Here is a 27,561-nt window from a genome sequence, read left to right as displayed (position 1 = left end):
GTTAGATACAAGGCGTAAACACTGTAATTATACTTAATTATTCAAATCCCACATCCTTGAGTTCAACAAATATGACGAGCGTTATGAAATGCAATCAAAGCCAGTAGGGCGAATGACGGGCGGCCTTATTAGTGGGTACTTTTCAGATACATCCAAGAGGGCGATAGCTCAAAGAGCAAATAACGCCAACCACCACTAATTACGTTATGTAGTTCAAGCACTGTGATAGACGAAATATGGCTCCGAAATTAGTGACTATGCATCGAAAATATATTTCTTTATGAACAATTGGTTCACTATGTATAGTAAAAACTTCGGTTCAGAAATATTTATTGCAAATACTTACAACCAAAAAGCAAAATTTCAATCATCGAGGCAGGCCCCATTTCATAATGTTGATACTGGAACATTCTTAATAGCCTATGTTAAATATTAGAGCACGTTTTGAAGATCATTATCAAGATTATCCTCGTAAGGCAATATAGGTCTTGAACTCTTTATGTGATGTGCCCATATAATATGATTTCATATCACTACTATGGGCCGCTTCACTACCATATTTGGGTACATCACACTTCAGGGGCGGACCCAGGGGTGTTTACTTAAACTAAATTAAAATTGAGTCCCATTTCATCGTATACAATATCCATCCGGACCCGGAACTTGATAGGCTTAGCCATAATTAAAGTAGTTGCAGGGCATTTTATCATTGTTGAATGTTTTGATGTTAGCTTAATCGTTAAAATTGGTAAAAGAAGTGATGCTGACTCCAACGAATTTAACGACGTTCACAACCAAAACATTTCTTTGTAACAAAATTTATTTTAAATGGAACGCTATAAAAATAATCCTCCGCTTCATCACTGCATGAATACCTAATAACCAGACAAGAACGTATCTTTGTTACGTTTTACTATCAATCCATTTTCATATCACGCAATCCATTTTTCAACAATATAGTAGTATAATAATAACATTTTGATTAAATAGTAAGGGATTAGTTGTAGTGTTGATTTTGAATAAACCATTGGTAATTTACTGAAAATCCCGTATGTTTTATTACCGGCGAAATAATATAGGCTACAATCCTCTGTTTACTAGCGCACTATAGAGTGAATGACATTTCCGGCGAACTAGAGATGCAATTTTATCATGAATTTTACGTGCGAGAGTACCATTTGCGACCATCTAAGGGTGTCATTTAACAGTTTGCTTGCTCAAATACTACAGTCCTGCGACCGCCCCTGCACTTTGTTTGTCAAACTACTTTGATAGTGTATAGACAGAGCGTTAGCATAGTATATTTTTCCACAAATTTAAGACATGTTTAGTAAGTTAGTTGGTCGTACCCAGATCTTCCATATGACAGGACTAATTCTTGACAGTTATTACAACTTTGTGAACCTTTCCAATTAAAGAACACCTTTGGTTGAGTTTGAATATAATTTATTGAGTGAAAACATACAACTTTTCTTTACGTTTAAAAACAAGAGTTGAATTTATTACTGCATCAACTGAAGCATTTCATAACAATTTATCCGGGGATTCAATTTTGAGCTTTCAATTTGACGCTTCACGAATTGTAAGCATACATTTGGATTAAGATGTTATTATAAGCTCGTAATGAATTCTCATATTGTTACTGGTTTGTTCATATACCTCACTCATTAATTCCTTAGTAATTACGTCGTGCTTGTTGATTATGCAAGTGGTGTTTTTTTGACTAGGAAACACGGCGTTGTATTTGGCATATAAATCCTCATTAATTCAAATAAATATTGTAATTGATATTGTATTGTGAATTAAACAGCTATAGCACAGTACAGTATTAGCAATATCAACTCGCTGATCGTATTTTTCCCATAATGATATGCAATATGAAAATGAAGAAAATAAAATTAGGATTGATTGCATTATTCATTGTTTTTATCATATTTAGACAGATTTTTTAACACAATACTAAAGCGTTATATATAATCTTAACGTTATTGACATTAGACTGTTACTGTAATACCATCAAATATCCACTGTTTAGCAAAAAAGGTGGTCTTCCCCCCCCCCCCCCCCCCAAAAAAAAGAATTAATTGCATTATAATAGAAAACATACATTAATAATTTTAAAAACTACACAATTCCTGGTCCGTCTAAATTGATAGATACAATGTTTGACTGCCTAACACCTTCTGACAATAATACATGATTTGCTGCTTGCCTGCCAGTGGTAACAGCTCTTTCCATTAGTGCCGATGGGAAATCAGTGTACAGCCAATCACCAGCAAAAGACAGATTCGGCAATTCGCACTCTGTTGGATAAGTTACAGTAGGTCGAAACTGATGTGTATTGATTTCAAACGAAGGAAAATCGTTTGCAGAATGTACATGGTAGGCTAAAATTTTAAAATATTTTATATCTGGATATATTTCTTCTGCTGTTGGTCGGATTAAATCCCAGACTCTGTCGTCTGAAACGTCTCCGTAACTCCATGTATATAAATGGAATTCTAAAACAGACCCACCAGTCCTATTTGCCCATTCGGCATATGTTTCTTCTAATAGATTATACTGAACAACCAGATTAATTGGATGATGATGTGGTGTTTCTAAAATCTCTGGTTTATTTTGTAACTGTTTGTCAAACCAAACACGCATTACTTTATACGGTGGTGCCATGGGTAATTTTTCAACTTTTCTTAGCAAACAGTTAATTTTATTCCTTATTTGTTCATTATCATGATATTGTTTTTCTGTGGATTTGAGGATATTCTGAATAGAGTCCAAACTGGCAGCCATTATAACATGGTCAAATTGTTCGTCTGGATTTGAAGTTGTTGAAATAAACTTGCTCCCATCGTTATTCATAACAAGTTGTTCTACCTTTGTATTTAACTGAATTCTGTAGAAAAAAAACCCACATTAGTTTAGTACAAGAATAGCGAATCCCTATTCTAGGACACTCCTTAATAAATGAAGACTTTTATGTGAAGCGAAACAGGAGCTATATATGTTTTAATATTACGGCTTAACGCTTCAGGGGAATACACCTACTAAGGGGACACTTTGTTGGGTGTCGAATGTGTCTCCTTGATAAGGATTCTACTGTTTTATAGACCTTCCCTTAGACCTACGCACTATCACAATTACAATTGTTAGCACCTCTTGTACCCTCTTTGTCTTACCACCACCACTCTGGCAAACCAGTCGTTGCCCCTATATATAATGCATCGTCAAAATAAATGTTTGAACATTCGTTTGCTTACCTGACCCCATACGAAAGTAACATTTGAGTCCATGGTCCGATGACAGCGTCTTGGAAATTCTTCGTAGTTATTATTCTATGATCAGCCTACAAAAGGTCCAAGTGCACATAGGTTATTAAACCAACAGTCAATGATATAACAATTACAACAAAATAATTGTTGATAATTATAATGGTAAAATATGATCAATAAATAAGGTAAATGTTGAATTCGGCCTATTATACTTACGCTCGAGTCACTTAAAAAGTATATTTGGTTATATGTGAGCATCTCGGCTGCACTAAAGATATCTCGACGATTAAGTGTCACGGATAAAATAGGCTTCATAAGTATATCGTAGAATGACTGTGGTACGTCCTTGTCCCTAGCCCACTCCTCTGCAAAATACATGAAATATGAATGAAAAATATTGAAATTATTTTAATTTTATCATTGATCGGTTGGTTGATTAAATTAATTATTTTTAATTATTAATTAAACGTGACAAATACCAACCAATTCTGACTATTTTAATACACTTACGTGGTAATACAAATATATATTATTTATGGGATGATCCTCGAATTAAGATTTGTTTCGTACTCTTCATTTATACTTACCAAGTGTAGTATTAGCATACTTTTCGAATATGGTATCATACTGGAAATAGGCAAGATCCACCAGAGATTTCACACTGTGTAATGCATCGGTCAGTTTCATATTCGGACTGCGGTGTATCAGACCTAAACGTAAATCAAACTTTCAATACAGTTTCATAGGCCATAATGCATTCATGATTAGCCCTAATAGGGCACGTGTCGTGCCTCATTTTTTGTTATGTAAATATTAATCAAATAAATAATGGAATAATCTTTATTACCAAATAGATTTAATGGATATGGTCCTTTGCTGTAAATGCTTTCAGGTTCATAGTCCCTGAATATGTAGTCCACAGCCTCCCATCTTCTGAAATTGGACGTTACTCCAAGCCTCTCCAAAATGTCATGTGATTGGAAATAGTTATTGAACCATGCTAAAATTACAAGTGTATCGAATTAGAAGAAGCAACATCATCATCTGCAGTGCGAGGATAATTAGAAGAACCCAAACAATAGATTAACGGCAGCCGTGCCATCAGGGTCATGCTTAATTTGTAACTTTGTGCAAGGCCATAGCGAGAATTACATGTTGAATATGGGGCGATCCGATCGTACCTTGTATATTGTTAATATAATAAGCTTGAAACAATACCATAAATTGTAATAGAGCTATTAATTTTACCATGAAAACCAGTCTCAATTGGCCATGTTTGGTTCAGTAACTTCACATCTTTCGTATGCAGTCTTCCGCCAACTACAGTATCGGCTTCCTTAATCGAAACATTGAAACCTCTTTCAGACAATTCTAATGCTGCTGATAAACCAGCAAGACCACCACCTATTATCAACAGAAAACGTTTAGCCAATCATCACCATCACTACTTACTAATCACGCAAATAACAGGCACATCATTACCACTAAGCACCACTATTAATATGGCCTAGAAAGCCCATCTTCTTTTATCAGAAAAGTGTATACTTATTTTGATTCATTGTACCATTTAGTAGTCATTTCATTTTTTAAATTGATTTGTTTTATGGTGTAAACTGAAATGGGGTTGGGTATTCGGCAGTGATTTAGTTCCAAATAAATAGGCCTATAATGAAATGGGGAAAAAATATGATTCATGGATACCATTAGAAAAAATTAGTACCACTGACAAAATTATTACGTACCATTAATACAAAAACAAAGTGATGGGTTTAAAGAACATTTAAGATTATTATATCGAATATATTATTAACAAACATACTTACCGATTACTAGCACATTCTTTGTGACCTGGTCTGGTAGATTAGTAGGGTCATTTGGATTCACTGGTTTGATAACCCTGGGTGGTCGTGGGAATGCAACCCAAGAGAACCAAAGTATTACTGTAAATATAAAACATTTTTACAATATGGTTTTAGTAGCTTTCAAGTTTAAATCAATTATCTTGCAGAATATAGTGCACGGTAGTAATCTTGAAAATGTGCGTAATATTTAACACTGGCAATAATAAGGGATACCATTAACTAATAAACTTAAGTCATTAAAATAATAAACACGTAATAAAATCGTATAGTCTGGAAACTTATAAATAGTAGGTCTACATAGAACGTTTTATTAAAAAAATGTATGTACGTACCTACTGCAAGTATACATATCGTTCGATTCCTCATTGTAGATATTATGCAAGATTGCAACCCAAAAAACTAAATGATAAAACTACCGGGTTAGTGAGAGCACACAGGTGTATCCTCAGCGTGTGTACGATCTCTATGGTGAGTGCATAGTCTAGTGACATTCAAGTACGAACGACACTTTTGTGAGAAGCCTTTACAGAGGGCAGTATTAACAATCAGAAACATTGACAACACAATCGATCTTGCGTACTTAACTTGATTAGAGTAGGCGATTCCTAAGTAAAATGATGTTTTGGTTTTAGCGTTTACTGAATCTCCCTACCAAAATCAGTCATAATAACTCTCTGTCATTGCATTGTAATCTTTATTCAATATAATAAAGCCTATAATGATTTAATTTATATAATCTATTACACACAATTAGGACCGCTTTGTATCTGAAACCAATCCAATTATTCAAGAATTGAATATACTAAACATTTAATTATTCTATTCAAAATATCTCTTTGCAGAACAAGAATCCACAATTTTGTGCGTGTAACTTGATTGTGTTTGCCAATACGGTTGGACCACAGAAAAACACCTTAACTTTACCAACACGTTTCTTCTTGATTGACAGCATCAACTAAAAAAAAAAGATTCGTAAAAGATTCGTAAGCGTAAAGTATTTATGTCATCCATGAGCTTTCCTTGAACACAAGTAGATAAAAATAAAGAATTTCATGTTACCAAATTAGCACAAACATCGTTAACATTTTGTATAATTCAAATTATACCCCTATCACATTGGCGTTTTGTATAATGTTGTGGCGTGTGTAAACTTTGGAGTTTAAGGCGATGTGAAAAGGTATTATTAATCAAGAGCAAGCATTTCTAATTAAAAGAGAATAAAAAATATTGACCTCTTCCCAGTTTGGTCGTCCAATTTTAGTTCTTGTCTTCAGTCCAGTGATTACGTCACCAGTATCTTGGTGACACATGCGATCTAGAGCCATCTGCAATGCTAGGTCACGAGTATCATCTTTGTGTGGTTGCGAGGTCATGTACAAGTGGATTGTGAGGAAGTGTGAGAAGACCGTCTCTTGTTGTTGATGCTCCAGTTGAGTTAGCAACCCAACAAACCATTCGAAAGATTTAGAGTCACGATTTATCCAAATAAAATCAACCTGTAAGAAGAACACATTTTTTCGTACATATTAATTGATGAGAAGGGGAAACCGTGTTGACGAAGATCAGATGGGCAACATAGCTCCAATGACAGCAAGGGTAAAAAACAAAGATGTGTCACCAACTGAAACATCTGAAAAGATAGACCAAGAGAACGGAAGTACCACACTACCTTTTTTAAACGGTTTAACGACCGTAGCTTTCCATCCAGCCACGTATAATTGCATGAAGGGCATGTTGACTTAGAATTCCGATAGCGATGTAAAATACTGTATAGTATCGATGCAAATGGCGTAACCCCGATACCGGTAGCGACAAGAACGGCGTGGTCGGTCTCAAACACACGACAAGATTGAGTTGCATACGGCCCATCAATGTACACCTACAGAAAATGAAATAAGATGTAACTAGAATTTAATTCGTTACTTTGACGAATTAGGTATTCTTTTATAGCTCATATTTGAAGGACAGTAGTGATGCTAGAAAAGAACAAGAAGAGAGTTGATTCGAAGAAAATGGGTTACCGCAGTGGTTACATGGCATTTAGCAATTACTAACCTATACATTAAGAATATACAAATGAATTGCATTTAATAAGTGCTCATAATACCCTTAGCTTTTCAGCATCGTCAGATATTTTCGATACAATGTTAATCTCATTGGTGTTTAAATCACAACTGGTTTGCGTTGAAATAGACTGTCGAATACTTTTGGTTTTCCATGTCGAACCCCTTGAATTGTGCTGCAACAATAGTACACAAATTAATATACAGATAAATAATTATTGTGCATTATCTTTTTTTGCTGATCGATTACATTTTACAGAAGTAATTAAAGTAATTAAACGATACTAGCATACTTAGAATATAACGTTCTTTCTCCTTAGTTCTGTTTAGGTATTTTTACCGAATTCATTCAGATTTTTAGATTCATTTATTTCGTCATGTTAAAATGTTTAAACATATGCAATTTGTTTCCACAGACAGAAATCTTTATTGTGATGTCACAACAATTTCTTTGATTCATCATATTATCATAACCTTTAGCTTACGTATAATTTCCTACGGTCTGACGCATTCTCCTTTTTAGTATAGATGACGTCCTCTTGAACCTCATCCTCAATCATAGGTAAAGTTTCTTGTCTTCTGAGCTCCTCAAGCTTTTCTTGAGCGGAACAAAGTCCCGTTACCTGACAATATCCCGGTGGTTTTCGCCGCGCTTCTCCTGGTTGTCGTACCGGTCGTATTACGTCGGTGACAGTTCGTTCGTTCTCGGCTTCATCTATTTTTTCTAAGGTGGGTGTTGCACGAAATGAGGAAGTACTTCTACGTCTAACCCTCATAACAGTGGGACCAGATTCAGCTGGATTATTTGACTTGCTTGTTGTTTTTTCTGTCTGTTCTACTCTGAAGTTGTCTACCATTTGCTCTCCTTTACGAGCCTCGAAAAACTTGTACAAACTCTTTGTCCAATCACCCAATGTGCGAATGTGACACGATATTGTCGCTTAAAAAAAGAAAAGTACCGTTAACAAGAATGCTATAGTACAGGCAGGAAATAACGTACGTATCTGTGAATAGGCCTATACTATTGAAATATAACATATTCTTTTCAAAACTGGTGCAGTTCAAAATCTTTAAATTATCCACCATATCATATATATTATCGGAACACAGTGCTCTTTAGTATTAGGTTATATTTTACGTTGCGCTATAATTACGTCTAGAGTTAGATATCGTTGATACTAAATATTCCATTACCATCGTCGTTGGGAGAGCTGCTAATCGTAAACGGATGCCATTCATATTTCTGAAGAATCGGTATGTGTAGAAATACGTAGTCTCCAGGATTAAACACAAAATTACGATGTCTAGTCATCTTTAAATGAACAACCTAAAAATAAATAAGAATAAAAACAACAACAAACCGTCATTTACCTGGGTAAGTTGACTTCATTGGTCAATAATTATTAACTTGACAACTTACCCAACTCCATGTCATGAATGTGATTCGTTTGTTTTTAGTAATATGTTCATACAATTGAGCTTAAATTGGTCCTATTTCAAAAGTATAGAATGTGTGTAGGCCTCATTTCAGTAACTTACTCCGTTAGGAAGCAGATGAACCTCTTCGGCGTAAGTTAATCCATACCGTAGTCGCTTCAATAACTCGCTACTCCATATCTTTTCCAAAACAAACAAGGTTCCAGGAATTACAAAAAACTTCCAAAAGCTAGGGCCATGTAGTATCAGAATTGTAACAAAAGGCAGGTAGAACAGATGACTCAAGAAGAAAATCTAATGTGGAGAAAAAAAAGGTCACAAGACGCAATTACGTTTAAATGGGTTTTTTTTCAAACATTCATTTAAAGTAACAAGTGTAGTGCAGGGAACTGTGAATTTATTTTCAATCGCCAGAACCTAGGTTGAAATTAATAGACAAAACAGGATTTCCGACGTGACCAAGTCATTTTAATTACCACAGATTTGTAATACAGTACTTAGTATATTATGCAGTACAATCTTATAACACTATGTATGGCGTGTGCTAAAATATAAATACAATACAAATGAAAGCGTACATGAAAATAGGATTGGCGTATAAAGTCCAGTGATCCAACGACGAGAATAAAAAGACACAAGGATAACACCCATCCAGTAATGTAAGCACTGTGCTTGATATAACCTACTCCTGCTTTTGTAGTGAATAACACGTCAAAAACCCCAAGATCATTTTCCGATGATTGTGCCACTGTAACTAGAAAAGAAAACAACAAAGAAACAACCATTTAAGGTATCATTCTATGTGTGTGTCAATGTATGTCAAACCAAATACAAGGATTACGCATGTTTTACATCTATTTGTAGTAATATATGATTAATAAATTTGTAAGTACAAAACACTGCAACCTGTTACATACTTGCATTTCCAATATGAGCGCCTGTGTGGACTATTGAATACAACGCTACTAATACACCAAGCATCTTGTGGAACATCTGAAAATTATCCATCGGCAAATATTTCGCCATCCATGTTCTTCGTAGCAGGGTCCACCAGTACCGCAACATGAATATGATTACCAGTGTAACAGCCAGATTCAAAGAAGCCCCACAACCACGAGCTGAGGAAACATAAGTCATTTTATTTTTGAAAGACAACAAAAAGCTTTCACTTGTTCGCTCTTATAACACTCTCTTACATACACTCTCTTCTATACTTATGTGAGGGTCTATTTTAGTCATTAATCGCGCCCTCATACTTACTTACTCATCTTACATTTGGGGTACGGAAGAAGACAGTGATAGTCCTGTCGTCCATGCCGTTACCATCGACGAATTAATCCTCCGATATCACTCATCTAGTCTCATGTTTATTTGTCATAAAAACGTATGTATTTGATATATTGTTATTTAATTTACTTTGATAAACGATGTAATAATGTTTGTTATATTGTATTGTTTTATTTACCATGATACTATAGGCGATATAATGATGGATCGTACCTTTAGCCTAATTGATGCGTTTTAGTTTAGATGATAATTAATATAGTTTGACGATATAATAATAGTTATATACTGTATGTCTTTTCGACCTCATTATTGTATTCAGTGTACGTATAATTTCGTATATTAGTACATAGTACACTATTATGCTAGTAAGTATTATGTTATGTTACTGCACTGTAGAGTGTGGAGGGTGAATAGCTCAAGGACATATCTGTGTTTAAGATTATAGGAGGTGACCTTTAAGCAATAAATTTCGTCCTTTTAATGGGTAATTCTATCGCCAACGATGTTTTGGGTCACTAGTATTTTTCAATAGTAATGTATTATTTAGTTACAGTAGTTTGTTAGTTCATTTAATTATGATATCTATAGTTATTGTACATTAGTAGTTTTGTTTAATTAGTTATTAGTTCAAATGTGTGTTAAAACGTTAAACTATGTTATCTAAACAATTATCTTAGATGTTTTCTTAACCATTTGCATGTGTTGTTTTGTTTACAGTTTCACATTCTAAAGGGGTCTGAGCCGCTTTTAATCTCACTACTGTAGAGGGGCTGTGTTGGTTTAATTAATTTATATTTTAACTTCTGATTTGTTTCTTTAATAATATTGATTAAATTATAATAGGCCTAAATAGTATTTTAAAAGAGCTTTGGTTGAATCAAGTTGATCGTTTTATTGATTGCGTTTAATATCTGACATCTGTTTATTATTGTTAAACTTACTTATATTCCGTCTTTTGTCAGTTTGTAATACTTATACGGCCACTTTGGGATAATAGCAAATGTTGTAAAATTAATAATAATTGTGACCTTGAAACTAAATTCTAAACTTAACAATAAAATATATAGTTGCATTAATTTATAGTCTCCTTTTCTGTCTGTCCAGTGTTTGAACTAGGACCTTCATTATTAAACTCAGTCTTATTCGCTTCTCCCACATATTTATCGCTTCTAACTAAATTATTACCCATTGGACGAGTTCCGACGGTGACATAACTTTTGGTGCCGAAACCCGGGACAGACAATAAATTAGTGAAAAAGGAGACTACTCTATGCCAACTCTCAGATTAAAATTAAATAAATTTATTGCACTAATAATTACTAGTTCTAAATTTTAATACTATAAGCCAACACAGTCCTGATACTTTAGTGAGATAATGGCGAGCCCACCACAACTCACCCCGTATGGTCAAGTAGAAGGAAGCCGGACATCTACAGAAAATCTGAGCCCGCTCCAAATGGCAGGATTTGATCCTCCGCCCACCACATCCACACCATCAGCACGACCATCACACTCGGGACGACCTATACCCAGACCCAGATCAAGACAGCAACTGAACTTCAGCGGTGCCGAAAGTAACACAAACTTAGCAAGTCTTGGAGGCGTGATCACCACTCACCAGACGAAGTCAGTACCAACGTTTTCCGGACGCAACAATGGACAACAAATCGAGGATTGGATACGTGACATGCAGTTCTTGATAGACTCAAAACACCTTTCTGGTAGTGACGGGTATGCAGAAGTGGTAAGACACACGCAGGGAAGAGCAAGAGATCTCGTTCTGAATTTGGAGGCCCAAGGAAATGAGGGAAAGACAGCGAAAGCGGCGTTTGAGGAATTGATGTATGAATACGGAGAAGCGAACCCTGCCGTATCTCTAATGGCAAATTTCTATGCTAGTATCCAGAGAAGAGGGGAAACTGCAAGTGAATACGCAATTGCCTTGGAAGCCATGTTGCGCAAAGTGGAAAGGAAGAATTCATCTGTGCTCGAAGGACGTGATCGAATGTTAACGACGCAGTTCATGTTTGGACTAACGGATATCCGAGTTCGTGAGCGGTTAGCCCCTATGAGGCCACGGGACATGTCCTTTACCCAATTGAGACGAGAGCTGAGAATCATCACAGAGGAGAATAACCAGGCGGAGAGAAGGGCATTCTCCATGACTCAGACTGCCGGAGATAGTACTTCCACACAGATAGATAAGCTAAGGGCAGCGTTAGATAAACAACTTGAGGCCACTAAAAGCTTGATTGAAACACAACGCACCATATCGGAACGCCTCGATCGCATTGAACTGTCTGGACAACGAGTTTTTAATCAGGATATGGTTCGGCCGCCGACAGGTCAGCAGTACCAACCAATGACAGGACCACGACCATCTGGACAACGAGTTTTTAATCAGGATATGGTTCGTTCACCGACAAGTCAGCAGTACCAACCAATGACAGGACCACGACCATCATTACAACCACCAGGGGCACAAAGGCCCATCGAATGCTACCACTGCCACGAGTACGGACACATCGCCCGATACTGCCCATGGGCAGGCCGTCCTTTAAACTAAAGTCACCTGCTGTTGGGGGACAACCAGTGGGTGTGAAAGAAAAGAGTCCAATTGTAGGTAATGAAGTTCCTGTACCAGTGGATGAGAAACATAAACTAGTGGGACACGTAAACACATGTGAAGTGCACGTAAGCGGCCAGCCATGTATAGCTCTGTTAGATACCGGATCACAGGTGACGACAATCACCTCGGCGTTTGTTAAAGAGCATCCCACCTTGTCGAAGTCGGATATCGTTCCGTCGAGTATCACCATTGAAGGCGCAGGGGGACAAGCCGTCCCACACGAGGGAGTCATCTACATAGATATACAAGTGCTTGGTGAACAGATTAGGACGGTACCTGCTCTAATTGTTCCACCGACCCCAACGAGACAAACTGTACCCTGCTTAATTGGAACAAATGTGATTCGTGCTGGTCGAGATATTTTTCACACAAAATATGGACGCTGCCTAATGCAGAAAATGCAACGTGTTTCCTCTTCATGGTATTTGGCCTTTTCGTTTATAAATGATGATGGGATGGATATGGCAACCGCAAACGGGAACATTGGTTTTCTCAAGTACATGGGGCGTCGACCAATCACAATTCCACCAGGCACTCAACGACTGGTGTCATCTAAAGCTCCTAAAGTAATCAAAAAGAGAGAATTTACCGGCCTCGTTGAGCAACTCACTAACCCAGAAGATCTTGATTTAGTAGTCGGATGTGGTGTAGCAGAAGTTTCAAAGGGACGTGTTCCAGTCACAGTTTTCAACCCTTCAAATAAACCCATTAAACTTTGGCGTAATACACGCTTAGCTAATCTGGCCGCAGTCACTAATATCGAGAGTAGTGTCAATCAAAGTTTTCTGACTATGGAAACCACTGCTAAAGACAGTACTGAGAAAGGAACTAAGGACAAACCCAATCACGCGGACGTCATAGATCGCCTGATACTGAAGAACGACGACATATTTTCGCGAGACTCAAACGACATCGGATACACGACTACTGTTGTACACAAGATTCCTCTTGTAGATCCTGCGCCGTTTCGAATGCCGTACCGACGAATTCCACCGACGGAGTTTCAAGAAGTACGAGAGCACGTAAAAGATTTAGAAGAATCTGGAATCATCCGACCGAGTCAGAGTCCTTTTGCTTCGCCGATTGTCATCGTCCGGAAGAAGGATGGAAGTATACGTCTATGTGTTGACTACCGTAAGTTGAACTCGAAAACCGTACGGGACGCTTTTCCATTACCAAGGATAGAAGAAAGTCTTGATTTTCTTGCCAACGCAAAATATTTCTCGAGTCTTGACTTAACGTCGGGGTATCTCCAAATCCAGATGGACCATAATGACCAGCAAAAGACGGCATTCACTACACCCTTTGGTTTGTTTGAATATACCAGGATGCCGTTTGGACTCATGAACGCCCCTGCAACGTTTCAGCGTCTGATGAACACTGTTTTTGGCGACCTTAATTTTACTGACATTTTACTCTATTTAGACGACATTATTGTTTTTAGTAAAACGGTCGAAGAACATGAAGAGAAGCTTCAAAAAGTGTTTGATAGGCTTCGCACGCACGGCCTTAAGCTGAAGAGGTCCAAATGTCAATTCTTCAAGAAAGAAGTTCAATACTAGTCAGGTGGCTTAGCGACTAAAACGTTACACGGCGGACAAAAGCACCAAATTTGGCATGGGGCTTCTTTTAGGCGTACTAATTGATTTTTGCCTAGGAGCCACCCGATCAGCTTCCGATTTTCCAAGATGGCGGCCAAAATCCAAAATGGCTGCCAGTAAATTGGTATATCATATATCTCTGGCTGTAAAAGTTACAAATAGACAAATAATGTACTGAATCGAGAATTTCTGAGGTCAGTAAAACCGATTCAGGAAATATTATATAAAGTGAGTTCCAAGATGGCGCCCAAAAATAAAAATGGTAGCCATTGAAATTGAAATACATATAATCGTATACAAAGTCACAAATAGCCCATTCCTAATGTATTTTAGTCTGCAAATCAGAAGGAAAGTGCAAGCATTGCATTTTATGAATTTTTTAACCATGCTAGTTATAAAAACCCACGTTATCAAATTTCTAAAGTTTTTCCTTGACCTTTGACCTCAATTTGAATATTTTAATCCAATTGAAAACAAAATAACCATATCTCCGCAACGCTTACATTAAATTAAATAATTTTAGTGTCAAATTATTTGGAAGATGCATATTAATATTCGTCCTAATGGAAACATTTGTCAAAAAATGACCAGAAGTATGATTTTTGGTATTTTTGACCTTTGACCTACATGTCATATAACTTGGTAACTAACAGTTGGACAAACTTTAAATAGGTCTCAAATTAATCAGAAGATGGATGTTTCTATTCAGTCTAATACAAACTTTTCCAAGAAAATGACCCAGATTCTTGTTATTGACCTTTGACCTGTACTGGTAGTACACATTTCTATATCTCGAAAACTAGTGGTCGTAAAAGTTTTTTTATGAGAAATTGTTAGAAAAATATATATTTATATGTTTTATAATAAAACAGTTTCTATGAAAATGTAAAAGAATCCTATTTATGATAACTAAATTTGTAATTTGTTAACATCCAATAGTATTTGTTATGTATTAAAATGTGTTATATTTGCTGATTTTAGGCACTTAACGTAAATTTATCTGAACTATGGATATTTAATGTAAAATTTGTTTTCTTTAATATAAAGAAAATGTAATTATCTATCAAATAAGACCATTTAAAAAATATTCTGACAAAAACTTAGTTAGTTACAGGTAAAAAAGTGTACTTTTACTTATGTGAACAGCGCCCTCAATCTTTATTTTCCCAAAAATACCACATTTTCAGAAACTGAACTGGTTATAACTTTTTTTTATAGATTTTTTTTACAGTTACTTGTAATTTACATACCACCTCTACCATTTACTACAGCTACTTCATTTACATATTACGTCTGCCGTCCACAGATACTGTATGTGATTTCCTAGTTTACTGGCAGCCATTTTGGATTTTTCCACCATCTTTGCAACGAGTGACCTATAGGCCTATTATGTACCATGTCTAAAATATGTTTCAATGACCATGATTAGGCCTACTCCATGTTTTCCAACTTCGTTTGATACCTATATGCGATTTCTGCAACCAGAATGATATTCCAGTTTAGGCTACTGGCAGCCATGTTTGATTTTGGCCACCATCTTAACAACAAATGACCCATGTCATGCAAAATGTCTAAAATATGTTTCAATGACCACGAATACTTATGTTTTGATAGTTCATTTGCCTATATGTGACTTCTGCAACAAATGAAATGAGATTTTCCAATTTATTGGCGGCCATTTTGGATTTTGGCCGCCATCTTGAAAAATAAATTACGACTAGAGTGGCTCCTAGGCAAAAATCAATTGGTAGGTCCCAACGAAGCTCCATGCCAAATTTGGCGCTTTTGTCCACCGTGTAACGATTTCCTCATTTTTTGTTGTTAAGCCACCTGACTATACCTTGGACATCGTGTTTCGGCAGATGGAGTGAAAACTGATCCGGAAAAAGTAGCAGCGGTAGAGAACTGGCCGGTTCCGAACGGAAGAAAAGAGGTACGCCGCTTCCTTGGGTTTACTGGCTATTACCGACGTTTCATAAAAGACTACGCAAGGATCGCTAGACCTCTATTTAATCTTCTTGTTGGCGACACAAAACGTATTAAAGGCGGTAAACAGCGGAAACAATATACGACGCCATTTCAATGGAACTCGGACGCACAACGCAGCTTCGAAATCATTCGTAATAACATCAAGTCCGCTCCTATTCTCGCTTATGCAGATTGCTACCACTGCCACGAGTACGGACACATCGCCCGATACTGCCCATGGGCAGGCCGTCCTTTAAACTAAAGTCACCTGCTGTTGGGGGACAACCAGTGGGTGTGAAAGAAAAGAGTCCAATTGTAGGTAATGAAGTTCCTGTACCAGTGGATGAGAAACATAAACTAGTGGGACACGTAAACACATGTGAAGTGCACGTAAGCGGCCAGCCATGTATAGCTCTGTTAGATACCGGATCACAGGTGACGACAATCACCTCGGCGTTTGTTAAAGAGCATCCCACCTTGTCGAAGTCGGATATCGTTCCGTCGAGTATCACCATTGAAGGCGCAGGGGGACAAGCCGTCCCACACGAGGGAGTCATCTACATAGATATACAAGTGCTTGGTGAACAGATTAGGACGGTACCTGCTCTAATTGTTCCACCGACCCCAACGAGACAAACTGTACCCTGCTTAATTGGAACAAATGTGATTCGTGCTGGTCGAGATATTTTTCACACAAAATATGGACGCTGCCTAATGCAGAAAATGCAACGTGTTTCCTCTTCATGGTATTTGGCCTTTTCGTTTATAAATGATGATGGGATGGATATGGCAACCGCAAACGGGAACATTGGTTTTCTCAAGTACATGGGGCGTCGACCAATCACAATTCCACCAGGCACTCAACGACTGGTGTCATCTAAAGCTCCTAAAGTAATCAAAAAGAGAGAATTTACCGGCCTCGTTGAGCAACTCACTAACCCAGAAGATCTTGATTTAGTAGTCGGATGTGGTGTAGCAGAAGTTTCAAAGGGACGTGTTCCAGTCACAGTTTTCAACCCTTCAAATAAACCCATTAAACTTTGGCGTAATACACGCTTAGCTAATCTGGCCGCAGTCACTAATATCGAGAGTAGTGTCAATCAAAGTTTTCTGACTATGGAAACCACTGCTAAAGACAGTACTGAGAAAGGAACTAAGGACAAACCCAATCACGCGGACGTCATAGATCGCCTGATACTAAAGAACGACGACATATTTTTGCGAGACTCAAACGACATCGGATACACGACTACTGTTGTACACAAGATTCCTCTTGTAGATCCTGCGCCGTTTCGAATGCCGTACCGACGAATTCCACCGACGGAGTTTCAAGAAGTACGAGAGCACGTAAAAGATTTAGAAGAATCTGGAATCATCCGACCGAGTCAGAGTCCTTTTGCTTCGCCGATTGTCATCGTCCGGAAGAAGGATGGAAGTATACGTCTATGTGTTGACTACCGTAAGTTGAACTCGAAAACCGTACGGAACGCTTTTCCATTACCAAGGATAGAAGAAAGTATTGATTCTCTTGCCAACGCAAAATATTTCTCGAGTCTTGACTTAACGTCGGGGTATCTCCAAATCCAGATGGACCATAATGACCAGCAAAAGACGGCATTCACTACACCCTTTGGTTTGTTTGAATATACCAGGATGCCGTTTGGACTCATGAACGCCCCTGCAACGTTTCAGCGTCTGATGAACACTGTTTTTGGCGACCTTAATTTTACTGACATTTTACTCTATTTAGACGACATTATTGTTTTTAGTAAAACGGTCGAAGAACATGAAGAGAAGCTTCAAAAAGTGTTTGATAGGCTTCGCACGCACGGCCTTAAGCTGAAGAGGTCCAAATGTCAATTCTTCAAGAAAGAAGTTCAATACCTTGGACATCGTGTTTCGGCAGATGGAGTGAAAACTGATCCGGAAAAAGTAGCAGCGGTAGAGAACTGGCCGGTTCCGGACGGAAGAAAAGAGGTACGCCGCTTCCTTGGGTTTACTGGCTATTACCGACGTTTCATAAAAGACTACGCAAGGATCGCTAGACCTCTATTTAATCTTCTTGAAGGCGACACAAAACGTATTAAAGGCGGTAAACAGCGGAAACAATATACGACGCCATTTCAATGGAACTCGGACGCACAACGCAGCTTCGAAATCATTCGTAATAACATCAAGTCCGCTCCTATTCTCGCTTATGCAGATTTTACACTTCCTTTCGTTTTACAAACCGATGCTTCTATTGACGGCCTGGGTGCAGTCCTGGCACAGGTCCAGAATGGTAAAGAGAGAGTGATTGCATTTGCCAGTCGGTCATTATCAGATTCTGAGAAGAGATACCCTGCGCATAAATTGAATTCAAGGCTTTACATTGGGCCGCGACTGACAAGTTTCGGGATTATGTGTATGGGAACGATGTTACTGCGGTCACTGATAATAATCCTTTAACGTATGTATTGGGAAAAGCAAAATTAGACGCTCATGGTCAACGATGGGTCAACGACCTTTCACAATGCAACATCAACATTATCTATCGTCCGGGACGTAAAAACGACAACGCCGATGCACTATCAAGAATTCCATGCGAAACAGTAAAGAATGTATTAGGTAACTGTCTACGACGAGAAGATACGGAAGAAAGTTTTTTATTGCCAACGTCAAATCATTCACAAATTATCAATAATGGGACAGCCCTACAGGTATCTTTGCCACACGAGGAAATTAAACGAGAACAGAGGAGAAACAAGATCACTTCCAGAGTAATAGCGTTTCTTGAGAGTGAGGATAAGCCGAGTGATCGGCGTATGCGACAAGAATCCCGGCAAGTACGTAATATTTTATCAAAATGGGATAATCTAAAGTTCGACAATGGAGTGCTGATATTTGCTGACCCCGAGTCCCAATCTCAACACACACGGTTCATATTACCAGTTACTGCCCGGATGAAATTAATTCGACAGTCGCATGATATAATGGGTCATCAAGGCTTTGCAAGAACTCTCGATTTAGTTCGACGGCGTTGTTTCTGGCCAGGATTAAGAGGAGAGGTCCGCGAATATATCAACCAATGTGAAAGATGTGTGCTTAGAAAGACCGCAGAACCCAAGACTAGAGCTCCTTTAAATAATATAGTAACCACCCGACCACTCGAATTAGTTTGCATCGACTTCTTAACAGTTGAAACGTCACGTGGGGGCATAGAAGATGTACTAGTTTTGACAGACCACTTCACCAGATACGCCCAAGCATATCCCACGACCAATCAGACGGCGCACACTGTCGCCAAAACGTTGTGGAAAAAGTTTTTTATTCATTATGGTTTACCAGAGCGAATTCACAGCGACCAGGGAAAATGCTTTGAATCAAACCTTGTACGCGAGCTTTGTCATATGTTAGGCATTGATAAAAGCCGAACGACCCCATATCACCCACAGGGAAATGGAATGACAGAACGATTTAACAGCACCCTTTTGAACCTTTTAGGTACTTTGGAACCACAAGACAAATCCAACTGGGTGGAACACATAGAAGGATTGACACATGCTTATAACTGCACACAACATTCCGCTACCGGATATTCTCCGTTCTTTTTAATGTTTGGGCGTGAACCACGTATACCAGCAGATGTGACGTTGGGTATTATCGACAGCGATGATAACTTACAAGATAACTACGACACTTCAGATTATGTAACGCACTTACGCGAGACTTTGCAAGACGCCTACCAGGCCGCACAAACCCAAGCAGAAGAGTCCAGAAAGAAACAGAAGGCAATGTATGATAAGAAAGCTCGTGACAATTCCTTACCAGTTGGAAGCAGGGTAGTAGTTGCTAACAAAAATCTGCGTGGAAGACGAAAGATTGCTGATAGGTGGGAAAATAATGTGTATATCATTGTCCATCGGATGACAGATCAACCAGTCTACAGGTTACGCTCAGAAGATGGAACCAAAGAAAGGACCGTCCATCGCAATTTAATAATTCCGTGTCTGTTTGGGGAAGGTCCGATCGACGATGGAATAGGAAGTGATGAAGAAGCAGAACAGGCTTACCCTATCGTTCCTCCACCACTGGAATTTGATTCAGACACCTTAGTTAACGCACCTACAGAGCACAACGTATTAGAGAATAGGTATAATCTGAGGAGGGTAGTTCGACCCCCAGCACGCTTTGGCGAGTGGGAGGAGATTAAGGGTATTAATGAACAACACTCAGTTATGCTAGAAACTCTTGTGTAAATTTGGTTAGTTTCTGTATTATTTTCTTTAAATACTGTACTTATTATATTGATTATTTTATTTGTTGGGGACAACAATAACAAACTGGGGGGAATGTGTGAGGGTCTATTTTAGTCATTAATCGCGCCCTCATACTTACTTACTCATCTTACATTTGGGGTACGGAAGAAGACAGTGATAGTCCTGTCGTCCATGCCGTTACCATCGACGAATTAATCCTCCGATATCACTCATCTAGTCTCATGTTTATTTGTCATAAAAACGTATGTATTTGATATATTGTTATTTAATTTACTTTGATAAACGATGTAATAATGTTTGTTATATTGTATTGTTTTATTTACCATGATACTATAGGCGATATAATGATGGATCGTACCTTTAGCCTAATTGATGCGTTTTAGTTTAGATGATAATTAATATAGTTTGACGATATAATAATAGTTATATACTGTATGTCTTTTCGACCTCATTATTGTATTCAGTGTACGTATAATTTCGTATATTAGTACATAGTACACTATTATGCTAGTAAGTATTATGTTATGTTACTGCACTGTAGAGTGTGGAGGGTGAATAGCTCAAGGACATATCTGTGTTTAAGATTATAGGAGGTGACCTTTAAGCAATAAATTTCGTCCTTTTAATGGGTAATTCTATCGCCAACGATGTTTTGGGTCACTAGTATTTTTCAATAGTAATGTATTATTTAGTTACAGTAGTTTGTTAGTTCATTTAATTATGATATCTATAGTTATTGTACATTAGTAGTTTTGTTTAATTAGTTATTAGTTCAAATGTGCGTTAAAACGTTAAACTATGTTATCTAAACAATTATCTTAGATGTTTTCTTAACCATTTGCATGTGTTGTTTTGTTTACAGTTTCACATTCTAAAGTAGGCTAGTCAATCTAGCATTTTGAGTGAAACAAATTGCAAACAGAGATTTTTTTTTTTTAAATGGTTACATATGATAAGGTGATTATTTTTTGAGCATCACACCTCTGACACTCATCCCGAAGGTATGCAAATTAGCTTAAATATGCAAATTAGGGTGAAATTACAGGGTTACCATATCTTCAAAACTACTAATCGTAGAGAGTTCGTTTTTGCACAGTCTGGTTCAGAATATATATATTTATATTTGCTCTAATAAGACATTTTACAAAAAAATGACCGGAAGTACCAGATTTTGACCCTTGACCCCATTTCTCAATATTTACATAAATATGCGATTAAAATGTCTGTAGAGACTTTTTTTGGACTCAATGACTTGGATATTGTTTTTCAATACCCACCATAGAACTGTATTATAATTTCCAAAATCACACCTTCGTCACGCACCTCGAAAGTATGCAAATTAGTAGTACAAGTAATATTAAATATGCAAATTAGGGAATTTTTGTAATTCTCAAAATCACACCTCTGTTACTTCGCTTGAAAGTATGCAAATTAGTAGTACAAGAAAGTTGCCATATCTCTATCGGTCATTAGCGTTTTCGACATACATAAGGCAATTCACTGTAATTTGCGTATTTCATATAGCTTGTACTACTAATTTGCATACTTTCGGGGTGCTTGACTTATACTGGCTATATAAAACCTGTATCTGAGTCATTTGAGGCCAAAACAAAGTCTGTACATACATTTTAGTTGCATTATATGCAAATATTGAGAATTAATAATAATAATATTAATATCCTGGATTTATATAGCGCCTAATGTTGTGAAACCTCTAAGCGCTGTACATAAACTAATACGAAAAAAGGGAATTCCAACCATGCCAAAAAAAACCCAAACCGAAGTAAAGAGATACGCCTTCGTCGCTAACCAGGGATCGGTCTAATTGAACCTCGGTCAGCACCAGTTGTGTCGAGGGTCAAATGTCATACTTCCGGTCAATTTTTTGTAAAATGTTTCATTGGAGCAAATAGAAATATGTACATGTATGGCTGTGAAAAAATCAACCATCTAGCATTAATCGTTTTTGAGATATGGGAAGACTGTAATTTATTTATTTATTTATTCACCCCCTTATTTGCATATTTCATGTAATTTGTACTACTAATTAGCATAATTTTGAGGAGCATGACGAAGGCGTGATTTTGGGAATTACAAAGCGGTCCTATGCTGACTATAGGAAACATGTATCCGAGTTATTTGAGTCCAAAACAAAGTCTCTACAGACATTTTAGTCGCATTATGTATGTAAACATTGATAAATGGGGTCGAGGGTCAATTGTTGTATTTCCGGTCATTTTTTCGTAAAATGTTTTATTAGAGCGAATATAAATATGTACATTTTGAACAAGTTATTGAAAAAATCAACTCTCTAGCCTTAGTAGTTTTCGATATATAGGAACCTGTAATTTCACCCCCTAATTTGCATATTTTATGTAACTTGTACTAATAATTTGCATACTTTGGAGGTGAGTGATACAGGTGTGATTTTGAGATTTACTAAACAGTTCTATGTTGGCTATTATAAACCTGTATCTGAGTCATATGAGGGCAAAACAAAGTCTCTACAGACATTTTAGTTTCATTATATATGCAATATTGAGAAATGGGGTCGAGGGTCAAATGTCATACTTCCGGTCAATTTTTTGTAAAATGTTTTATTGGAGCAAATATAAATATACATATTTTAAATATTTTAGTGAAAAAATCAACACTCTAGCATTAGCGGTTTTCGAGATATGGCAACGCTGTAATTTCACTCCCTAATTTGCATATTTAATATTACTTGTACTACTAATTTGCATACTTTCGAGGTGCGGGACAAAGGTATGATTTTGGGAATTACAAAGTGGTCCTATGCTGGCTATTAGGAACCTATGTCTGGGTCATTTGAGGGCAAAATAAAGTCTCTACAGACATTTTAGTCACATTGTATATGCAAACATTGAGAAATGGGGTCGAAGGTCAAATGTTGAGAAAAAATCAACTCTTTCGGACTAGTAGTTTTTGAGATATGGTTACCCTGTAATTTCACCCTAATTTGCATATTTAAGCTAATTTGCATACCTTCGGGATGAGTGACAGAGGTGTGATGCTCAAATTTTCATCTCCTCATCATATATGACCATTTAAAAAAAAAAAATCTCTGTTTGCAATTTGTTTCACTTTGAGCTGTTTTTTTTGCTAGATTGACTAGCCTAAAGGGGTCTGAGCCGCTTTTAATCTCACTACTGTAGAGGGGCTGTGTTGGTTTAATTAATTTATATTTTAACTTCTGATTTGTTTCTTTAATAATATTGATTAAATTATAATAGGCCTAAATAGTATTTTAAAAGAGCTTTGGTTGAATCAAGTTGATCGTTTTATTGATTGCGTTTAATATCTGACATCTGTTTATTATTGTTAAACTTACTTATATTCCGTCTTTTGTCAGTTTGTAATACTTATACGGCCACTTTGGGATAATAGCAAATGTTGTAAAATTAATAATAATTGTGACCTTGAAACTAAATTCTAAACTTAACAATAAAATATATAGTTGCATTAATTTATAGTCTCCTTTTCTGTCTGTCCAGTGTTTGAACTAGGACCTTCATTATTAAACTCAGTCTTATTCGCTTCTCCCACATATTTATCGCTTCTAACTAAATTATTACCCATTGGACGAGTTCCGACGGTGACACTTACCTACAATTAAAAACCAGTTGCTTTCTCTGTATTTCCATCCCTCATAGACAGTCATGAATATATTAAGCAAGACAATCAGTAGGAACATCAAAATCTTTCTTATATTGTAACTGATATACTTAAAAGAACAGAAACGACGAGGGAGTTTGAAGGGTAACCTGCGTGTCCGAGTTTTCCCTTTTGCTTGCGGCTTAGTAGATGATACAATTTGGTTCTCCTGAAGACTAAAAGTAAAGATTTTGTTGCAAGCATGGCAAATCATCTAAAAAAAACGTTTAGTTTTACTTTTTGGACAATCTGTCTTTGAATATTTAGCAGAAGGTAATTTTATTTATTTCGAGTAAATTTTCAGGCAAATGGCTTTACTCCCTCTCTCCCTTTTCCACTACAAATAAAAACAATTTTGTACATTACCTCATGATAACAGACATTAATGCTTTGTTGTCTTCTATTTTCACGATCACTTCTTCGAAAGACACTAAATCTGTATTTCCAAGACTTGTGAAAATGGAACTAGCAACTGAGTGTGTTTGTGAACATGTAAGTCCAGACGATTGAATATCGGCCCACAGTTTTAGATACTTGTGTAGCGCAGGCATTGTTAACAGACCAGTACCTGTAAAGAATGCATGAACATATCACGGTTTCCTTTAAAACTATAATGTCGATGTTGAAAGATTTTGTTATTGTGAATGTTATTGTTTATATCGGTGTAAAATGTATTTCGCAAAAAAAAAAAAACACATTTCTTCTTTGGGATTTAGTATATTTGTGAGACCTCTAACCCATACAGAATGTTTGATCAAACTAGTATTAATTGTCCGGAATTAATGTCAGGTAATTAAACACACATATTCTGGTTTACTCATTTCTGCGTTATCTTTAGTTACAATATCGATTATATGCCTATTTGTTTGATATTTGTAATGGTAGAAACTTGATTCAAGATTGACATTGTCGCGAAATGTAGCAATTTCAAACAGCACTTGATTGACTAGATAGATAACACGGGTTGAAATGCGCACTTATACTCAAGTATCTCCAATTCACCGTAAACGGATAAATACACTGTAACCTTTAATGATGAACAGCTTCATCCTTGATTTATCTACTATATTAGAAATTATGACAAAAAAATACTTTACACGTGATTGTGGTGGAATCCGTGAATTTGGAGATATTGTTTAATTTATGTATTACATACAGTTAAGCATTATAAAAGCAGCACAGATTATGAACTCAAAAGTGATCACGAACTGTTGAGATGACCACGATAACAAGTGTAAAATGCAACAACACAGGTCTCTTAAAAATACAATATTAGAGGAAGTAAAACAAAAGAGTTTTCATAAATAAAGCTGTTGTTGTAATTTTTATTCAACGCTGATGCGTCCGATAAAAATTGTGCACGTAATTCTAAACACGTACCTTCAACATCAGTGACTTCAAAAATATATCGTAGTTTTTTAATTGGTGGCAACGACTCGAATTCACCGATGTACTGGACCACACTCGATAACCTCAACCAACCATCTCCATTTTTGTCGAAATACTTGAACAAACATCTTGAAAAGCTCTATGAAATTACAAACAATACAATATGGTAGAAACTAATTATATATATTCACCTGGATGGATACCGGTGGTGTATCCCGCTGATATTGCGTGATGTTCGCCTTACTATTGATTTCGGTTTGGCGGTTGATATTTAGCCTCTACCGAACTATTTGAACCAGGTGGCATGGGCGTTAACAGCACTCTACAGGACGAGCGACATTTTGAAGATGAACAATTACGAGAAAAGTATGCCTATCTGTAAATGTTAGGCCTACTTAATGATGAACGTGTTCACTTACCTCATCAAACGGCACGGCACTACAGAACTCATCGACATCAACCTGCCTGCTGTACAGTGCAGTTGCCAGACAGTATTCTTGTACATGAGAACTGAACATACTTTCCACTGGCTAACATTCCGACAGACGCACTGTTGTGAACTGTCAACCTTTCTAAGTGTGGAATTTTGTTTCGCTCATTGAAGCACTTGTATGCAAATCGCTATGGTATTTTGTTGCTTCATACTCCAAATCATTCCGACATACCATTTTCTTGTTTCGTTTGGTCGAGTGCATTTGCGATGCGATACCAAACAACACAGCTTTAGTTAGGCTATATCTTTGGAACTACGTTACTAAGTACGTTACTTAGCACATCACAATTGATTCTGATTTTATAATACAATAAAACATGTTTCAAGACAAAGGATTAATCCTTTTCTTTATTTCATATTATTAGATAAACCATAAAAGAAATGTAATTTATTATACGTGAAACAAAAATAATATAAAAGTACATAATGAGAAACAATACATTAAGTAAACTGTGTTATGGAAGGCACAACGAACGAGCAAAATAGCTGATGACATACTAGACAATTTATTTAGAACTTTAATGTAGGCCTATATTTCCGTAGCAGCTAATTAAGTTATGTAAGTCAATATATTATCACAAGCTTTGTAAACCTGCACTTAATATGTGCCTTATTGGCTACAGAGTATACGAGTAGGCCTGGTAGTGTTTTTCTTGGTTTCTTACTTACAAATCCCATGTTCTGGGTTCAAATTTGACACAGTACCAGGAATTTGTCTTACTAATATACCAAATTAGTTTTACTTCCTAAGCCTACACAGGATTTATTGTCTTTGCTGTTAAAAATAGGCCTATACATATATATTCATTTAATTTCCATAAACAGTCACTCAAATAAAATAAATCTTTTTTAAAAGACCACTCATTTGTTTCCCCGATGGCCGCCAATAGTCATGAAACTAAACTATCAGATCTCCAATTATACGAATTTGATAAATCGCGGTAAATCTAAAGGAGGCGCCAGCAGTACCCTCCAATAATTTGACCTAACTAATACTTAACACAACTAAAACGGAACTGTTCAATATGTCATTGTAAAGAGCACCACTCTATTCAAAAGTGTTTGATCATATCTTTAACATTAAGACCTAAATAAAAAGATGTATTGTTTGAAGGGTTAGGTGGTGGTTGGTTTAATCGTTTCGGCACCCGACCACCATCATTCAACAATTTCTAACAACATATTATTAGACTATAAAAAGGTAAGATTAATCTACATAAAATGTACACAAAATTGATTATAACGGAGATATAATACACCGTTTCTCTCACCACACTAAACGTTTGAAAGACTTAAGCCATCGTCATCTTGCCATTTAGGCCTATGCCAGGTGACTAATGCTAAATACGTGCATCATGTACAAGATTATATATTTATTTAACACAATAATTGTTATTATAAAAGATATTCAAAAGTTTACACATTTTGTTAATTTAATTTATTCATCGTACAATTTTGACTTATAATAGACTGTACGATAAGCATGTTAATGATTTATAAGATTTCTGTTTGATAAAAAAAGAAGAAAAATATGCCAAAAAGCCCATAAAAACAATTACTTATTACATTACTATTAAAATTATTATACCGTATATATATATATATATAAATCCAAAGGCAAATTACTGA

At 36.6% G+C, this 27,561-nt stretch overlaps 2 protein-coding genes across 2 annotated transcripts; both read right to left on the bottom strand.

The window, feature by feature from the left end:
• Positions 1-2,108: 2,108 nt before the first annotated feature.
• Positions 2,109-5,577, bottom strand: LOC144837978 (carotenoid phi-ring synthase-like). The gene is made up of 8 exons (XM_078693343.1): positions 5,464-5,577; positions 5,093-5,209; positions 4,518-4,673; positions 4,117-4,269; positions 3,857-3,979; positions 3,486-3,634; positions 3,258-3,343; positions 2,109-2,893 (listed from the first exon to the last, which is right to left on the bottom strand). The coding sequence occupies exons 1-8, from the start codon at positions 5,495-5,497 to the stop codon at positions 2,125-2,127; spliced, it is 1,587 nt and encodes a 528-aa protein (XP_078549469.1). The 5' UTR covers positions 5,498-5,577; the 3' UTR covers positions 2,109-2,124.
• Positions 5,578-5,806: 229 nt separating this feature from the next.
• Positions 5,807-26,019, bottom strand: LOC144842738 (NADPH oxidase 5-like). Its single transcript, XM_078699261.1, has 13 exons — positions 25,859-26,019; positions 25,431-25,578; positions 24,417-24,618; positions 24,003-24,226; positions 9,549-9,749; positions 9,210-9,385; positions 8,734-8,925; positions 8,389-8,521; positions 7,680-8,134; positions 7,239-7,370; positions 6,801-7,010; positions 6,364-6,627; positions 5,807-6,086 (listed from the first exon to the last, which is right to left on the bottom strand). Exons 1-13 carry the CDS (start codon positions 25,955-25,957, stop codon positions 5,955-5,957), a joined length of 2,568 nt encoding a protein of 855 aa, XP_078555387.1. The 5' UTR covers positions 25,958-26,019; the 3' UTR covers positions 5,807-5,954.
• Positions 26,020-27,561: the final 1,542 nt, after the last annotated feature.

The sequence above is a fragment of the Antedon bifida genome, chromosome 1 (assembly GCF_963402885.1).
Source record: "Antedon bifida chromosome 1, ecAntBifi1.1, whole genome shotgun sequence".
Classification (NCBI taxonomy): Eukaryota; Metazoa; Echinodermata; class Crinoidea; order Comatulida; family Antedonidae; genus Antedon; species Antedon bifida.
Note: the sequence above shows the minus strand (reverse complement) of the source record. Positions and strands in the feature narration are given on the sequence as shown.

Bases quoted from the DNA above. Each gene is read 5' to 3' on its own strand.
- LOC144837978 (XM_078693343.1), bottom strand. From the start codon at position 5,497: ATGAGGAATCGAACGATATGTATACTTGCAGTAG. The intron at 3,980-4,116 runs GTAATAAAGATT...ATTTACGTTTAG, and splicing joins ATATCCATTAAATCTATTTG to GTCTGATACACCGCAGTCCG. The intron at 3,344-3,485 runs GTAAGTATAATA...GACCTTTTGTAG, and splicing joins ACTTTTTAAGTGACTCGAGC to GCTGATCATAGAATAATAAC.
- LOC144842738 (XM_078699261.1), bottom strand. From the start codon at position 25,957: ATGTTCAGTTCTCATGTACAAGAATACTGTCTGGCAACTGCACTGTAC. The intron at 8,135-8,388 runs GTAATGGAATAT...TCTTTTTTTAAG, and splicing joins CAGCTCTCCCAACGACGATG to CGACAATATCGTGTCACATT. The intron at 6,087-6,363 runs GTCAATATTTTT...TTTTTTTTTTAG, and splicing joins GACGACCAAACTGGGAAGAG to TTGATGCTGTCAATCAAGAA.